This window comes from Microcaecilia unicolor, unplaced genomic scaffold (assembly GCF_901765095.1).
Source record: "Microcaecilia unicolor unplaced genomic scaffold, aMicUni1.1, whole genome shotgun sequence".
NCBI lineage: Eukaryota > Metazoa > Chordata > Amphibia > Gymnophiona > Siphonopidae > Microcaecilia > Microcaecilia unicolor.
The window spans coordinates 24,600-43,798 of record NW_021963168.1 but is presented as its reverse complement, the minus strand read 5'-3'; the positions used below and the strand labels follow the sequence as shown (position 1 = coordinate 43,798).

The 19,199-nt window shown below is 43.5% G+C and overlaps 1 protein-coding gene across 1 annotated transcript in view; it reads right to left on the bottom strand.

The window, feature by feature from the left end:
* NPLOC4 (NPL4 homolog, ubiquitin recognition factor) overlaps positions 1-19,199 on the bottom strand; it is a 50,616-nt gene that overhangs the window by 13,030 nt on the left and 18,387 nt on the right. Inside the window, exons 5-11 of the mRNA XM_030188897.1 lie at positions 17,923-17,971; positions 14,038-14,132; positions 12,628-12,751; positions 11,804-11,983; positions 10,157-10,243; positions 4,205-4,276; positions 3,407-3,533 (exon numbers count right to left, since the gene is read on the bottom strand). Of these exons, the coding sequence (XP_030044757.1) occupies positions 3,407-3,533; positions 4,205-4,276; positions 10,157-10,243; positions 11,804-11,983; positions 12,628-12,751; positions 14,038-14,132; positions 17,923-17,971 (734 nt within the window). The remainder of the gene's footprint in view (positions 1-3,406; positions 3,534-4,204; positions 4,277-10,156; positions 10,244-11,803; positions 11,984-12,627; positions 12,752-14,037; positions 14,133-17,922; positions 17,972-19,199) is intronic.

Here is a 19,199-nt window from a genome sequence, read left to right as displayed (position 1 = left end):
AGCTGTTTCAGATAAGATATTGTCCCTCATGTCGGCACCATATTTAATGATAGAGAAGACGCTATGAAGGGAAAACAATATATGACGACGTGAGTCTTTAGTTATTTAACTACTAGAAAAGGTCCATTTCAGGCACAAATGAAACGGGCGCTAGCAAGGTTTTCCTTGGAGTGTGTATATTTGAGAGAGTATGTGTGAAAGTGACTGTGTGAGAGAGAGAGAATGAATTTGCAAGTGTGTGTGTGACAGAGTCGGTGAGACTGTGTTCGAGTATGTGTCTGTGAGAGAGAATGTTTGCGCCTGGGGTCCCTCCCTCCCACCCAGTTCCAGTGTCCCCCCTTCCTCCGTGTTCCAGGGTCATTGTCCCCCCCCCCCACCCTCCGAGTTCCACAGTAGTCCCCCCATTTTTTTTTTTTTTTTTTTAGTTTTTGTACAGGTGGTGCATTCCACCCCTCCTCCCCTCTCGTCCCCTCCTCCGAATTCAAGACCCCTGTCCCTCCCCCGTTCCAGACCCCTCCCTCCCGCTCTCCGAGTTCTAGACCCCACCTCCTTGCCTCCCTCCCTCCGATTTCCAGACCCCCCTCGGAGTTCCTGACCCCTGGACCCCCCTGTTGCGATCCTCTAGAGCCCCCCTTCCCGCCGCCAAACCTTCCCTGCTGCCGTCGCGTACCTGTGCTGGCGGGGGACCCCAACCCCCATCAGCCGAAGTCTCCTCTTCTCGGCCGCGCGGTGTGGACGAATGACGTGATCAAGTTTGAATCAGTTTGTGCTTGTGCGTCTGACGTACGCACACAGATTCCAACTTGATCATGTCCCCTGGGTTTTCGGCGTAATGCGTCCAGTGACGTCAGCTGGGGCTTCGGAGCCCAAAGTTACAGACACAGGCAGCCAGACTCATAGAATGTTGGAGGTATTATTATATAGGATGGTTAGGCATTTCCGTAGTATTTTTATACATGTTTGATAGTGAAATTGATGGCAATTTTGTTATATTTGCAGGACCTACCCTGATGCAGAGATGAAACATGGTCCATGTCAATGGTCTGCATAAATTCAGATAAGTGCCTAATATATTTAGACTCTATTGATTTTATATAAAAGATTGAAAATTATTTTTTAAAAATTATAAAATTACAAATTGAGATCTTAGTTTGATAATTTACGTTTAAAAAAAAAAAAAAGTGATTCAGGCAAAATAGGACCCGATGAAGAGAAAGACAAGTCACGAGTTGTTACTCATGTGAAACAAGCTGCCACTGACGGCTCGTTGAAAGTGGTTTGGAATTACAACTAACACTCTTTTGAATGTTTAAATGTGAGTTGAGAGCTCAGCTGAAAAACAGCACCTCACAAAAAAAAAAGACAGATGAACTGCCTGACAAGGAAAACTTATTTCTAGGTCCACAGCCCAGATTCTGTCCTGTGAAATTAAGGCATCCATTGAAGGCCAACAATCCTCGGAACAAAACTACAGCTACACATGGAGGGGAGAAAGTGGAACTGGCAGAATGTAAATACCACTTCCTCAATAAAACATGGCGTTTGTCGGGGGGGGGGGGGGGGGGGGGGGAGAGAGGAAAAATGAAAAAAGGATTTTGGAAACATGTTTATTCAAATGTATTTTTGAATGTTATGGGAGCTTATTGCTCCGGAATGCTGTTACCATGGTTGTTAAATAAAAACTATAAATTAAAAAAAAACCAACATGGCGTTTCAACAATTCTGTAAAAATAACTTGTACGGGAAGATGAATGGATTTGACAAATGTCGCTTTGCTTCAGACAGTCCCTTTGACAGAATTATTACTCTTCGAAGGGCTGGGTTTCTAAAAGATGCCAGGAAAGCCAATTTAACTCAGGGTCTGAGATGATCCTAGTGGGAAGCCCACGAAGAGATCTTGCTTTCAAACTTTTCACAATTGCCAAAAAAAAACAAAAAAAAACACCTGTTTTCAATAAACAGTGGCAGAATCTGGAAAAAGCCTTCTCTAATCAATGTAAACCGTATGGTGGTAGACTGGCATTTCAAAGGTTTTATATCTGTACCTTGAGAATACAAGAGATTTATGTATGCAGGGATCATGTGTTTAACAGAACTTACTACAAAATCTCAAGGTGGGGTGTAAAGGAAAAAAAAATCAATCAAAAGATAGAAACAAATCTGTCCACACGAGCTAAAGAAAGCATCTAAAAGATGCAAAACAGGTGACATCAAGGGCACTATACAGTGAAGGAGACAGTGGAAGGAAAAAGCCTCAAACAGCTCCAGAGCTTCAATTTAGCCATCCATTTGGGTGTCGTCGTTGATAATACACTGAAACCTTCTGCTCAGTGTGCTGCTGCGGCTAGGAAAGCGAATAGGATGTTGGGTATTATTAGGAAAGGTATGGAAAACAGGTGTGAGGATGTTATAATGCCATTGTATCGTTCCATGGTGCGACCGCACCTTGAGTATTGTGTTCAATTCTGGTCGCCGCATTATAGCTACGTCATGCAAGGTTCCACGTTAGGAGTTACGGACCAAGAAAGGGATCTGGGTGTCGTCGTCGATAACACACTGAAACCTTCTGCTCAGTGTGCTGCGGCTAGGAAAGTGAATAGGATGTTGGATATTATTAGGAAAGGTATGAGGATGTCATAATGCCATTATATCGCTTCATAGTGCGACCGGAACTTGAGTAGTGTGTTCAATTCTGGTCGCTGCATCTCAAGATAGATATAGCAGAACTGGAAAAGGTGCAGCGAAGGGCGACAAAAATGATAGCGGGAACGGGACGACTTCTCTATGAAGAACGACTAAGGAGGCTAGGGCTTTTCAGCTTGGAGAAGAGACGGCTGAGGGGAGACATGATAGAGGTGGCGTGGAACAGGTGGCTGTGAAAAGTCTGTTCACGCTTTCCAAAAATACTAGGACTAGGGGGCATGCGATGAAACTACAGTGTAGTAAATTTTAAACAAATTGGAGAAAAACTTTCTTCACCCAACGCATAATTAAACTCTGGAATTCGCTGCCAGAGAATGTGGTGAAGGCGGTTAGCTTGACAGAGTTTAAAAAAGGGTTAGACGATTTCCTAAAGGACAAGTCCATAAACCGCTACTAAATGGACTTGGGAAAAATCCACAATTCCAGGAATAACATGTATAGAATGTTTGTACGTTTGGGAAGCTCACCAGGTGCCCTTGGCCTGGATTGGCCGCTGTCGTGGACAGGATGCTGGGCTCGATGGGACTCTTGGTCTTTTCCCAGTGTGGCATTACTTATGCACTTATGCACATTCAAAACACACATAGAGCCACACAATCTATCACACAACTTGTGGGTTTCTTGCACACACTCAACAGTGCACCTTCTTTGTCAGACAGACAGTCAGTACATCACCCGACCCAAGTCGGCATTTATTGTCTACCTGTGGCCACAACAGAAACAAACTTGGATCCAAAGTGGCCATCTGGAGACAGGCGGCACATGTTTGGATGCTGGTTCTGAAAATAGCCGGCTGTGATGCATTCCTCCGAGCTGAGAAAATAGGAGTCCTGCGGAAAGGGTAAACAAAGAATGAGATAAAACACATGAGATACCTGCCATACCCAGTCCCACAGTAAAACGTGCTGTACTCGATTTCAAGATGTCAGTCATATGGAAAGGGCTGGATTAATCATCAGGCAGACTTCTAGAAGGGTCGGGATGCCAATAGGTCCAGTCTCATAACCCAAAAAATTAACAGGGCCTTGGCCTTCAAGGGCTGCCATCTCATAACCCAAAAAATCAACAGGGCCTTGGCCTTCAAGGGCTGCCAATAGGTCATGTTTTCATGAAGATGCATGAGAGATTTGCAAACAATGGGACAAGCAGACATACATATACATCTCATGCATATTCATGAGGAATAACTTTATAACCTGACCTGTTGGTGGACCTGGAGTGAAAGTGACGACCACTGCAACAGGGGGTCCTTTTGCCAGCTGAGAGAGTAGGCAGTTTTCAGATTAAGCGACCTGATCATCATACATTAATATCTCAAGGGGAATCTAGAGGCCTAGAAGTTACCGAGGGTGTGGGAGAGAGACACAAAAGGCTGAAGATTCGTTAGGGCACCTAAGTCCCTTGTGCCAGCTCTCCTTATGGAAACCCAAGAGGAAGTATAGCCTTTAACCAAACCCACGGGTAATGCACCCCACTTCCACCAAACTCCTTCCTAACTTACCTTATTTCTGCTGTACTTCACGGTGCCTCTTCTGGTGTCTTCTGAGATTAGATCAGTAAATATCCAGCCAACCTTCACAAACAAAAACAATTTTCTACGTTTGTCATACTCGATACTATCAGCACAACAGACCCCTAATGTACACAAGGGTTTGTTCCTTGCCCCACTCCCACCAAAACAGGGGCTTGTCCCATAGTCAGCTTCAACAGACACAGCACAGCTGAGGCCAGTAAGGATCAAGCAGAGGGCACTGTTATCGCTGGTATCTGGATTTCTTATATAGTAACATGGTAAGTGATGGCAAAGAAAGACCAGCATGACCCATCCAGTCTGCCCAGAAAAGGTGGTCAGGGTCACAACTGACTCCATGCGAGTTACCCCTCCTCACCCCTTTGTCTTTAGGGCTGTACCTGACACCCAGTGATATCTGACCACTTTTTTTTAATTCTTTAAAGCATGAAAAGTTGTTTTATTGTGAGTGGAAATGCTCTGTACTTTGCTTCCATCTTTGTAAATTCTAGGGAACCTCTGTTTATCCAACACCTTTTTTTTTTTTCTGGCACTGTTTTTTGACCCAGATATAGGTAAAAAGTGGGATGTTTGACCACGGAAATACAAATCCTGGAGACAATATCATAAAAACTTCTTTATTGAAGAAAAGACTCGACACAATCTGAAATGCCTGAAACACGATTTGGTCCGTGTGACGAACCAAACGTAAAGTGATTGGCTATATTACAAAAGTGGTCTTGAAAAAGACCTTTCGTGGTAAGCTTGTTCCATGCTGCGCTCCTAGTGACCCGCTACGGACAAGCTTACCATGAAAGGTCTTTTTCAAGACCACTTTTGTAATATAGCCAATCACTTTACGTTTGGTTCGTCACACGGACCAAATCGTGTTTCAGGCATTTCAGATTCATATATGCTACGTCATAGCGGTAGACTCCTGATGTAGGCCTGTAGGCCGAAACACAACAGTTGTGTCGAGTCTTTTCTTCAATAAAGAAGTTTTTATGATATTGTCTCCAGGATTTGTATTTCCGTGGTCAAACATCCCACTTTTTACCTACATCTGTGTTTTCCTGTGGGGCGTTCGAGTTCTCCGCTTGATTGCGGATTTTTTTTGAACTGTTTTTTACCCAACATCAGGAAATACTTTTTCTCGGAGTGGGTGGTGGACACCTGGAATAAGTATTCCCCGATGTCGCTTTTAAGTTTTCCTCTTTGCAACTTCATTTAAGGTCCTAGTATTTAAATGTCTGCATCATACCTCCTTTCAGGGAGACATCAAGTCTTCAAATCTCTTCTCACGTGTGTTCTGGTGCAAACTCCAGACCATTTTGGTCACTTTTCTCCATTACCTTTCCCACCACCACAGTAAGGTTCACGCTGGTCTGTAGTTTCCCACATCTGCCTTTCCCCAATCCTGTAACACTTCTCTGTGAACGCATCCTTTAGAGGGATCACTAAAACCTGTCTAAGCTCCATCAGTACTTTGTCAATCCTCTGCAGACCTTCAATGAGTTTTTCTTCCATAAACACTGAAGAACTGTTGAGCAATTCCATTTTTTTTCCTCGTCACGTCACTACCTACCTACACATTCACCCTCAATATCTTGAGTCTTGCAATTCCACCTCCGACCTCCTCCCTTTCACCAGCATACATGAAAAAAGTAGTCATCTCATTTTATACCTTTTGCCACTTTTTCTTCTGCTATCCTGATTTCTTTCTTCATCGTTCACTCACAGATAATAGATTGATTATCCCATCGCCACAGAAGGCCAGATGGGAGTCTACTAGAAATTCAGCTTTCTTTTTTCTAGCCCCTTCTCTTTGGAATTGTCTTCCAAAACACCTTAGACTGGAGGAGTCCTACATTCAATTTCGAAAATTATTGAAACCATACTTATTTCAGGATATGTTTGAAGATAATCTGCGATAAAAGGCATTAGTTGGCAGGTTGTATTAAATATGCAGAACAATTATATGTCATTTATGTACTTGTTTATGAATGGCTGTTCAGTAAGGATTGGTTTTTATCTTTTAAGAATGGTTGTTTTAGTTTTGCTTTCCTATCTATTCGATGGAGTTCTTTATGTTTGTTTTATCATTCTATTTTAACATGTAAAGGAATGGATCCTCAGGAGGCGGGGCAGACTTATACAGTCTGTGCCAGAGCCGGTGGTGGGAAGCGGGACTGGTGGTTGGGAGGCGGGGATAGTGCTGGGCAGACTTATACGGTCTGTGCCCTGAAGAGCATAGGTACAAATCAAAGTAGGGTATACACAAAAAGTAGCAAATATGAGTTGTCTTATTGGGCAGACTGGATGGACCGTGAAGGTCTTTTTCTGCCGTCATCTACTATGTTACACTGAGGCATATTTTCAAAGCACTTTGGGAGGCTAAGTTCCATAGGTTTCTATGGAACTTTGGGAGGCTAAGTGCTTTGAAAATGAGCCTCTATGTAAACCGTTTTTGTTTTGTAATCACAATTTGAAACGGTATAGTAAAATGAATAAATGATAAAAGATCCCTATCAGCTTCATGCAATATTCTTTTTTGCATTCCTCTTTTTGTGGATCTGTATTTTAGGAACGATAACCATTTTTCTTTATTTTTTGCAGCTACCTCTTCGGAGAGCCCTACTGGCTTCCTTCTTATCTTGCTTTTCCTTACTTTCCGTTATTACCCCTTTTTATAACCCCCTTTCAGTTTAGCCCACTGTCCTTCCACTTCCTTCATCTCCCTCCAACCCTGCCAGCTTCTTCTTCAAGTACTTCTCCATTTTGCTGTTCCGTGTTTGAAATCCAGGTGTGAGTGGACTCCACTTTAGGACTTCTAGCAAACCATACCGTGCAGTGATCACTACTACCCAGAACATTACTCCCTATTTGAAGGCTTCCTCACCATTTGTCTAAGTAAACCCTCTTTCCAGATTTGCAGATGGGCTACTCCAATCCACACCCGGTAAATTAAAGACGCTTAGCAACATCTCAGTCCCACCTTTGCAATATTATTAATCACGTCTCTGTCCCATTTGAGTCAGATGTCTGCTTTAATGCTATAATTATTAAAGCCAACTATTCAATGCAAAAAATGCTGCCATTTACTGATCTAAGAAACATTTAATAGAAAGCTATGAAACGGATCTTCAGAACTTCCACTAAAGCCTCGGGCTTTCAACAACTTGGCAGCAGGTGTATCACTTTAATTCTTCATCAATCCAAATTCTTTTTTTCTCTTTTTGCTTTGTCATATTATTATAATGTTCATGCTCACAAACAAATGTCTGTATATTTTTCTTACATAGCGGACAGCCTCGAGAAAGCTTTTGGTGAAACACGTGTCGGCACATTTACCCCCATTAATGCAATTCAGATAAGTGACCTCTATAACGCTTATGAAAAATATACAGTTGATTGTGAGCATGAACATTATAATAATACTAGTAAAAGAAGCCCGTTTCAGAGCAAATGAAACGGGCGCTAGCAAGGTTTTCGTCGCCAACACCCCCCTCCCTCCCTGGGCAACCCCTTCGTTGTTCTGGCATTGCTCCGCCTCCAACGTCATGACGTTTGACGCGAGGGCGGGGCCCGGAGCGATTTCCCACCCACCCCCAGCCTCCCTCCCTGCCAACCCCTTCGTTGTTCTGCCATTGTTCCGCCCTCGAGGGCGGGGCCCAGAGAGATTTCCCACCCCCCCGCCTCCCTCCCTGCCAACCCCTTCGTTGTTCTGCCATTGCTCCGCCCTCGAGGGCGGGGCCCGGAGCGATTTTGGTGGCTTCACCACCACGAACCTTCGAACCTTTTTGAAGGAAGTCAGGGCTTGGCTTCACTGACGTCAGTGTCCTCAGAACGTTGAGGGTGAGTTTTATTATAGTAGATGACAAAGTAAAAAGAGAAAAAAAAATAATTTGGATTGATGAAGAATTAAGGTGATGCACCTGCTTCCAAGTTGTTCAAAGCCCAACGCTTTAGTGGAAGTTCTGAAGATCTGTTTCATAGCTTTCTATTAAATGTTTCTTAGATCAGTAAACAGCAGCATTTTTTGCACTGAATAGTTGATATTAATATTATAGCTATCGATGTCACATCTGATGCTCTGGTATTTCCTTGTACAACTCTACACTGCGCATCAGCCCAAGAAGCCCTCGCACCACTCCCAAATTAGTGTCAGACTCCCAGGACATGCTCTGCTCTCCAGTCAGTGGGACATAGGTCCTAGAACCCCTGCTAGAGAACACAAAGACATGTGACTAGTTCACTCTATAAATCTGTTCCATTTGGGCCAGAGAAATAAGTCCTTTACAGAGGTGTAGAGAGTTCACCAATGCCTGATCACCACCAAACTTTCTTATGGTGCCCTCAAGGCTATGGGTCAATTCCAGTCTCTGTTCTTAAACTGCATGAGAAGCCTCCACAGTGCAATCACATGAACATGAAGGGAATGGTGATGACTAATACAGTAACCCGTGGCAGCTCGGAGCTCACATAATGCTTTTGGCACAGGCGATAAACATATTGGCTTTGCAATCTTTCACCCATAGGGTTCTCTAATTATTTGAGTCATGAAACCCAGAATAAAAACCCCAATCATCATCCACTCAATGCAAACCCAGAATAGCCATGGGATGATGAATCCCAGAGAAGCGTCAGATCAACCCTGGGTGTTATTTTTTTTTGTTGTTTTTCTGCATAGTTATTTATTTATTTATTGCATTTGTATCCCACATTTTCCCACCTATTTGCAGGCTCAATGTGGCTTACATTGCTCTGCCCTGGCTATTGCCATGGCAGAATAGAAATATAATTAATAATAACACAAGAATATGAGTAACGTAGAGGCATATTTTCAAAGCACTTAGCCTTCCAAAGTTCCATAGGTTGGAACTTTGGAAGGCTAAGTGCTCTGAAAATGAGCCCCATAGTGGAATAAAACATTAGGTATAACAAGATTGATAATGAAATAACAATTAAAACAGTAATGTGCGTAAAGTGCATCGCAGTAGTCTAAGTGACTTAGCACTAAAGATACATAGCGCCTCACATGAAAGTATGCGCAATGGCAAGATCACGTGTACTTGTAGGCATTTTCTGGGGGGGGGGGGGGGGGGGGGTGGAGTTCGGGTGCGGCTGCAGTTTACACACACTTAAAAAATGTACGTACATTCACACCTGCACTCACACAGGTTTGTTTTACCTGTCATTTCTGTAGATTTGTGCTAGTATTTTATAGACACGCTAGCCGTTGAGCCCGTAAAAACGGGCTGGTATTGGGGTTTTCCTTCCTTCCCCCTCCCTCCCCCCCCGTGAGGTCGCCACCGCTACCGTTCCCCCCCCTCCCCGGAGTCACCGCCGCCATCCCTCCACCCGGCCCGGGCCCTCTCTCTCTCCGCTACTAAACTTACACATCCATTCGCCGGAACGTAGCACGCACATCAGCTGAGCTGCCGTCGGCCCTTCCTTCTCTGCCTGTGTCCCGCCCTCCTGTGACGTAACGTCAGCGAGGGCCGGACACAGGCAGGGAAGGAAGGCCGACGGCAGCTCAGCTGATGTGCGTGCTGCGTTCCGGCGAATGGATGTGTAAGTTTAGTAGCGGAGAGAGGGCCCGGGCCGGGTGTGTGTGTGTGTGGGGGGGGGGGAAGGGTAACGGTAGCGGCGACCTCGGGTGGGCGGGTGGGGGGGGAGCGGTATCAACCTCGGCGGCGCAGTTTCCCTCTCTGTCCCGCCCTCGTCATCACGTATTGACGCGGGGGCGGGACAGAGAGGGAAGTCTCTACTGCGCATTTGCGAGTGAGTCGGTCACTCGCTGTTTATATGTTTGATGAACACCTTTGTGTAAAGGGCAATAAAATAGCTGCCTCTGTCCTCTTAATCCGGGCAGTTTGATATAAAATGACCCTCTTCCTGTACACAGTGCAGATCATTAAGCAATAGAATATGATCTTCTACCTTCCTCAGCCCAAGTTTTCCAGCAACGTCATCCACTATTTCTGCTTTGGGGTCATCCAGGAGCTCCAGGCTGTTCTGTGTGCCAATCTAGCAGAGAAAGAAAAATACACACTGAGGAGGCAGTAAAGAACTGGGCTCAATTTTTAGCACAGTCGAACATGAAGCGTCTGTTTACGCTTTCCAAAAATACTAGGACTAGGGGGCAGGCGATGAAGGTGCAATGTAGTATATTTAAAACGAATCGGAGAAAATGTCTCTTCACTCAACGTGTAATTAAACTCTGGATTGAAATTTCCTCTCTGCAACTGCAGTTACCTTAACTGAGCAGAAGGGGTCAATCGGGGGTCAGCCGCCGATGGCCAGCGTTTTGCCCCCTGTGCAGCAAGTGTGGGACTGCTGCGTGACGAGCTGCCCACAGATGACTGGGTTGGCGAGTCCTTTGATTAGCGCTGGCGAAGGAGCGTCGACGCTCTTGGACCTGGAAACAACTTCATCGGCTCCCGAATCATTTAACCACCATGTCCAAAGGAGTGGAGGAGTGAGTTAGGAGTGTATGCTGAAATGGAAGTCGTTTACAGCTGAACTCGTGTCGGCGGTGCCACTCCTAAACCCGCAAGAGCTATCAGCTTGGAGTTTTTGGCTCCCGTGGAGGTTACATTGAATAGCATCTGGAAGGCGCTCCAGGACCTAACGGTGGTAGTAAATAAGTTTGCTTCCGATATAATCTTATTAGTGAGCCACATGGATAATCTAATTGAATCCTTTGAGAATGAAAAATTGATACGGCAAATTAAGTTCTACAGGAATAGGAAATGGTTAAGATTTTGAAGATGATAATAGACCAGAAAAATTTGAACAAAATGAATATTATTACAGATGATTAATATCGAGATTGTTGTTTTCCCAGAGTTCCGGGTATGACTCCTAAAGTTTTTTCCTTTGAAATGATTCCTCTTAGTATATTTATTCAAAAGGAGTGAAGCCTGTGAAACTGGGATTACCTTAATCAGTGGGAATTGGATTAGAGACTCAAATGTTTATAATTTCTGGTTTTAAAAGAGAAAAAAATATGAAATCAGTTGTATTATTTTCAGTAATATTGGACAATAAGTATGTTTCCAATGAAATGAATTGACTATACACTGTTTTGGGGGTTGAAGAAGCCAACCAGACGATCAATGTGGAATAATGATTCAGATAAACAATAACTGGGGATAATCAGGTTAATACCACATTTTCTTTGTTTACTGTTGTTTAATTGATCTCCTTGTCTTGTTTCACTCTCCCTATTTTGTGGTCTAAGGAAGAGTTTATAATTACCTGATTGAAATAATTCTTGTATTATTTTGTCTGTATTTCTGGCACGTTATTTAGTGCTTCTAAAATTAAATTCTTATAAATAAAATAAAAAATAAAAAAAATGAACTGTCCTAGATCAGGAGAAACCTTGCAGGCGGTTACTCTCTGGCTGACAGTTGGGATGAGTCTTTAGCAACGTGGACAGAATGGAGTGACCGGATACATTAACCACTGACACATCACACTGGGAAGTGTATGATGAGATTAAATACTGCAAGGCAAGAAACGATGTCCTAGCTTTTGATCATGCCATCTAATTAAGCAGCGATTCTGGCAGCGCTGTGTTACCTGTGGTGGCTCGTAGATGGCTGCCACTTCTGCCCGGATGCCCAGGGGGATGTCCTTGTGCTCCGTATACCGCCCATACAAATAGCCCATGCGCTGGTTCCCCGTCTTCCGCCAGAAATCCAGGAAGCGATCTGCGATGGTGTGATTCTCAAACATGATGTTGTCCACATGCCTGTATTTCTGTAGGACGGAAACACAAGAACAGTTTCACCAGCCCTGGTGTTTACGTTTATAACCCAAGTCAAAAAAACAAAAAACAAAGCACAGTACATAAATGTTTCAAATACAATAACAATCCAGATATATAACAAAATAGATTATAAATGCAAAATGAATCCTCATAAAATTGAACATACTACTGTCTCTTGTTGCCACACAAACCCTGAGCTCAGAAGCAGCCAAGCTCACTCTGATCTCACCGCATTCACCCGACACACTTTGAGGATCAGGTAAGTGAAGGGGGATTGAAAACGGCGAATGCACCCGGATGAGAGCTGGTCATCAAATCATCTACAATGTTACCATGACTGCAACACTACACATCATTAGTACTCAGAATGAACAAAATTGGAAACACATAGCATATACTAAATATAATTCTATTTTGACCTTGACGTGTCTGTTTTAGTTTATGTCTGTTTCACTAGAAATTTGTTAAATAAATAAAAATGTGACATCTCTCTAAACAGGAGCCTCTTCCTTTCCCTGTGCTGCTAGGGTACATGTTTAACAGAGTTTTAGTACATACCCCTCTCTCCATGTTAGGCCCCCTAGTCGGCTCACAGACAGTTTGTATCTGACGCTGCTGTCTGCTGATGTCTCACCTGTCTATTCAGTGTGATAGCGCTGGGCTGGCATTTGGTGCAAATACCCTCTGGCCACGGAGGATGCCCCTCACACCCAGATTTAATCTTGCAGCTGATATTCTCCAGAGCTACAAACTTTCCCCTGAGTGAAAGGAAGGGGAGATATGAGATCAAGTCAGCAGGGTAAACTTAGTATACAGAACACATTGAAAGGCTTAGTCAGGATCACAGGAAGTACACACAGGGGTTTACAGGGGGTAGACGCTGTGAAAACCCCAAAGCTGGCATCAATGGAGGTTGACTGCTGACATTTTACCCTCAAGTAAAATCTGTCTTTTGGATGCAACATTGCTAATTGCTTTGTGTTTTACAGCAAGGAGAATTTATTATTTAAATGTAGTTTTGTTTTAAAATATGCATTTGCCTACAGAAACATACATTTTGGATCTCTCAGACAGAGAGGATATAAAGCACTGAGCTGGCAAGGGGTTTATGTCTTGTAATTTCCCTGTTAAAGAGCTGGCCACTGCAATGTCTGGGGTGGGGCAGGATAAGAGTAAGGAGTGCGTCCAATTCTTATGAATGATTCATAGTGCTGGAGTCTTATGATCCATCATAACAGGGTGTGCATGTGTGAGGAGATGCAGACCCCGATTACAAACAGAAGACAATGTCAACAGAACAGCAGTAATACCCATAAAGCCTCTAGAAGGATAAGTCTTTTCTCCCTCAATCCAAGAGTTTGACAGAGTACTCGGAGGATAAGTGGCAAGTTTTGATCTTTAAGTGCTTTGTTTTCTCTTTGCCGCTGCCAGAGCCTCTCGTACACAAGATGGGATTATCATTCAGTCTTGCTGCAGACCTTCACCTATTACACAATTTGAAGACTCAGGCAAGTGAAGGAAATTCTGCCCCTTATATTATTGTCACTCCTAGAGGAGGATCGAGGAGTCAGGAATATCGTCTAATTTAAAAAAGTTTGTGTAGCCTGACGTTTTTTTGGCCCTTATCAAGACAAGCAGATTCACAATAAAACTATACAGCTTTAAATTAAGGCCCCTTCCTCCACCCATCCTTCAGTTTCTAATATAGTACATATCAAAATCCATTTCTGTGCCCCTCTAATAACTTTTAGTAGCCTTGGTCAGAATTGGAGGTTATGCCCCTAACGAGCTGAAACTCCTGCAAGAGCTTAAATTCCACAGGCTTCCTTCCCAAGCAGATGCTACAATGTGTTTACCCTGTCACATTTTCAAGATTTGCTAGGCTGAAAAACAAAAACTGACTTGTGATAGAGGTTATCAAATCCTGACCTCTGCAGAAGTGCTGGTTACTTTGCAGAGCCAGCCCTGGAAATGAGTGTGTGAGGAAGCCAGAGGCTCTTCTCCAACACTGGAAAAACTGTTTTTTCAGCTCACACTCTCTTACTTGTCTGCCCCTCCGGTCAGCTTCCTGATGTACGCGTGGAAAGACATGTGCTTTACAGGTGGCTCCAGGTGGTTCAGGTAATCCTCATCGAAAGGCTATCACATGTGAGAGAGAAGGGTGAGAAAGCTGTAAAATGTTAAGATTCCAGCTGGTCTCAATTATTCATAGAATTTATTGGGATTTATTAATCGCCTTTATGAAGAGATTCACCCAAGGCGGTGTGCAGCAGGTACAGTTTAACATAAAACTTACAATTTTGTTAACAGCATAACAATAGTAAAATAACCAAGAATAAACATAAATAGAATAAATGAGGTAAACTTGAAAAAAGTAAACTGAAAACTAATAACAGAACTACTGTGAAACGGTTTCAAAAATATACACATTTCACAGCACTGGAGTTCAAATACCAAAGATATAATACAATGTTAGCATAACACTAATGATACACCTAATAAGCATCAGCACATTCAACTAACTTAGATATGATGCTAAAGATTTTCTATAATACGGTTTACCTCATAGCTGAGGGACCAAGAGCAGATACAGGATGGGAACAAGATGTGTGGTACAGAGTCAGTTGGGATAAATAGATGGGTGGCTAAACTCAAGGAAAGTTCTTTGTACAGATAAGCAAGAGATGATGAACTGAACTAAGTTACAGTGTGTGTAGCAAGCTAGTCCAGGTGCAGAATGAGTGTATAGTCAGCTTATGTACTTAAGGTTTGAGAGAAGAGCCAGGCTTTCACCTGCTTCCTAAAGTAGAGGTAGTCTCGAGTTACACGTACCTCCTCTGGGAGTAAATTCCAGAGCTACTCCTGAGAAGGCTCGCTGGTGGGTATCATAGTAACATAGTAGATGACGGCAGAAAAAGACCTACATGGTCCATCCAGTCTGCCCAACAAGATAAACTCGTATGTGTATACCTTACCTTGATTTGTACCTGCCTTTTTCAGGGCACAGACCGTACAAGTCTGCCCAGCAGTATTTCCCGCCTCCCATCACCTGCTCTGGTACAGACCGTATAAGTCTGCCCTCCCCTACCTCTGCCCTGCCCTCCCAACCACCAACCCCTCTTCCCCCCCACCTGCTCTGCCACCCAATTTCAGCTAAGCTTCTGAGGATCCATTCCTTCTGCACAGGATTCCTTTATGCATATCCCACGCATGTTTGAATTCCGTTACCGTTTTCGTCTCCACCACCTCCCGCGGGAGGGCATTCCACCCTCTCCGTGAAAAAATACTTCCCGACATCTTTTTTGAGTCTGCCCCCCTTCAATCTCATTTCATGTCCTCTCGTTCTACCGCCTTCCCATCTCCGGAAAAGATTTTCACATCATATAATTTCCTCCATTACTGTGCACACAGCTGTCGTATCTTGCTTGGAAAGTCTGACTCCTAATGTTTGATTTCTCCCCAGTTCTCCTGTTCCTCTCCCCCTTGCTGGTTGCTTCACCAGTGTTATTTCCACAGCTTTCACTGTTAGCCAGTAAAGAATTAAGTCACATGCGTTCTTTTACAGGAGCTGTGGTCAGGGTTTACAAGTGTACTAATGCAGGTGTAACGTCAGCACCGACAACCTACACACCATTTCTGCAGGATCCGTGCTGGCATATTATAAGTGTCTATGGGGCTCATTTTCAAAAGAGAAAAATGTCCAAAAAGTGGCAGAAATCTGCATTCGGACGTTTTTCTCACAAAAACATTTTTTCTATGAAGTCCATCAGAAGTGTGTTCAAATCACAAGTGGGGGGGGGGGGGGGGGGGGGGGGGGTGTCAGGGGCATGTTAAGGGTAAGCTCTTGGACTTGTTTCTGCCATAATGGAACAAAATAAAAACATCCAGGGCTATAAGTTGGACGTTATGGTCTAGACCCATTTTATTAATGAATAAGCCACAAAAAAGTGTCCTAAATGACAACCCATTAACTCCTTCAGTGGTCGTTGACCTCCTCCCACACCGCAAAGATGCAAGTGAAACAGTACATACCAGCCTCTATGACAGCTTCAGATGTTATGGCCAGTCCTAGTAGAGCAGGAAGCAGGTTCCTGAAATAGCCTAGTGGTCGGTGAAGTCCACTGTAGAGAAGGTGACCCAGACCCGTAACCCACTTTATGTATTACACTTGTGGTGAAACTGTCAGCACCCCAAAAACCTACCATACCTACATACATGTAACACCTGCAGCCATACTACTACTAAACATTTCTAGAGCGCTACTAGGGTTACGCAGCGCTGTACAGTTTAACAAAGAAGGACAGTCCCTGCTCAAAGGAGCTTACAATCTAATGGACAAAATGTGCAGACAAATTGGGGCAGTCTAGATTTCATGAATAGAGGCATAATGGTTAGGTGCCGAAGGCGACATTGAAGAGGTGGGCTTTGAGCAAGGATTTGAAGATGGGCAGGGAGGGGGCCTGGCGTATGGGCTCAGGGAATTTATTCCAGGCATGGGGTGAGGCGAGGCAGAAAGGGCGGAGCCTGGAGTTGGCGGTGGTGAAGAAGGGTACTGAAAGGAGGGATTTGTCTTGAGAGTGGAGGTTACAGGTGGGAACGTAAGGGGAGATGAGGATAGAGAGGTAAGGAGGGGCTGCATGCAAGCCATGAGGAGTATTATAGTGGTGTATAGTTGGGTACAGTAGGGTTTTTTTTGTGGGTTTTGAAGGCTCACCTTACAATATAAAGGGGGTAATGGTGAGATGTGTAGTACCTGGGACCTTTTATGTGAAGTCCACTGCAGCGCCCCATAGGGTGCCCCACTGCTCTGCTGGGATGCCTGTGTGGCCAGTCCACTAGGAAAGTTGGCTCCACCTACGTCCCAATAGCTTGATTTTCTGTGTTTTGTTTTTAATGGTCCAAAAAGATAACGTAAAACACATCTAGGAAATGGGTCATTTTCAAAGAAAAAAAAAGACAAATGTTTTTCTGGTTTGAAAATGGTCATTTTCAATTCTTGACTTTTGGATAGCTTCAACAAAACATCCAAAATACAATTTAGATGTCATATCGAAAATGCCCCTCTAAGCGTCTTTATTAAATAGCCTTAAACAAGGTACTATAGAAACACGATGGCAGATAAAGACCATATGACCCATCCAGTCTGCCCATCCTCTGTAACCCCCTAACTCTTCCTTTTCCTAAGCGATCCCACGTGCTTATCCCACGCCTTTTTAATTTCTGACACAGTCCTCGACTCCACAACCTCCACCGGGAGGCCATTCCACAACTCCACCACTCTTTCTGTGAAATAATACTTTCCTGGATTACTACTATCCCACACATGAGCTAAAAGGAGCATCGAGACAGGCTTTCACCCACTGTTACAGGGTTCTTTTGTACAGATAACGTCTTGAGGGGCTACTTCCACACTGTATGTTGGGCGTTGCTGCTGATCTGTTCCTTGATAAATACAGGCACATGCCTGGCCTACTAACCTAGCTGCCCTGATTACCCTCTACGTGACTATATTAACATTTGTGTGTATTTTAGAAACTTTCATGCTGTTTTGTTGGTGACTTTATTGTGTCAGTGTCCATGGAAACCACTTAAATACTGCCTACCATAAAATGTGAAGTGTTATAATACATACATAAATGTTTAAACCTAATCTTAGATGTAGATACTATTTGACCAATGGGTATCAATTCTCTCACTGATGCTGATGGGAATGAGAAACTGGGTACTCATTTAGCCGTCCTATTATTTCAACATTTCTACAGGTAAAAGTTCAGCCAATGAACAGCAGACTCAGTGGACAAGTAGGCACATGATAAACAAGCTTTCTGCAGCCACAGACTAGAATCACATGTATTAGGCAAATCAGGCAAGGAGATCATCCTGAAAAATGACCCGTTAACAAGCATCTTCTTTCTGCTCTAACTCTTACCTCTAGTGGCACACAATGCACGCATTTCCCCAGCGGGCCATGGCGGCACCTGTGGAAAGCGCAGGAAAACAAATCAGCCATGAGTTGCTGTGCTAACAACAGTCAGGAGCTTGGACATGTCGACACGGAACTCGGACACACGCCCACAACTCCGGGCGCGTCGATCAAGACTGTCATTAAACGCTAACTCTGGGAAGGGTCCCTTCATTTTTCATTACTGTGACAAGATGTACGGGGACAGCAGAGGTGAGGAAAGGCTGTGCAGCGTTCCGAGGCTGACATCTTCCATGCTCAGATGATTTCATTTATATATTTTAAAATATTTTTTTTATTTGCATAAATTTACGCCCCTTTGCAACATTGGAGGGTCAATTTATAAACTATTTTTGTCCCTAAAAATGTTGTTTTACGGATGTAAATGGGCTCTTATAACTCTGGGTCATGTCTACAAGTGCAAGCCATGTGCTCAGGTGAGGAGTAAAGGCAGAGCCACAATTTACATGCGCAATTTATAAAAACACATGTAAATTTACAGACGCTGTCATAAGGGTATAATATCCGTACTAGTATTTTATAACCCACATAACGATCTGACTCCTAAATTACTCCAAATACAACTATTATGGAACTCTTCTAATTTATTTTAATTACATCCTCATTACTGAATATTATATCTCGTCCCGATATCATTGTTATGTTTTATCTATTTATCCACTTCCAAACCTACATGATATTCTTATGCACCTTTATTTGTAACAATTCTGAAATTACGTAAGTACATAAGTAATGCCATACTGGGAAAAGACCAAAGGCCCATCAAGCCCAGCATCCTGTCCCCGTTAATATGATTGCCATGATATTCTTATGCACCTTATCTGTACCTATATTCTGAAATTCTTATTCCATTAATGTGAGTGTCCTTGTAACATTTTGTAAGCCACATTGAGCCTGCAAATGGGTGGGAAAATGTGGGATACAAATGCAGCAAACACACACACACACACACACACACACACACACACACACACACTTACAGCCACTCTCCAGCAGGTGTAATTTCCATACACACACACACACACACACACACACACACACACACACTTACAGCCACTCTCCAGCAGGTGTAATTTCCATACTAGTATTTTATAAGGTCACAGAGGCACCCAAGAGTTTTTATAAAAACACCACAATAGGTGTCTTCCTGCTCACTTTTAGTCACCCTGTCATAAAATTAACCCCTTACTGCTGATATGGTTTTATACTGTGTTTTTTTTAGT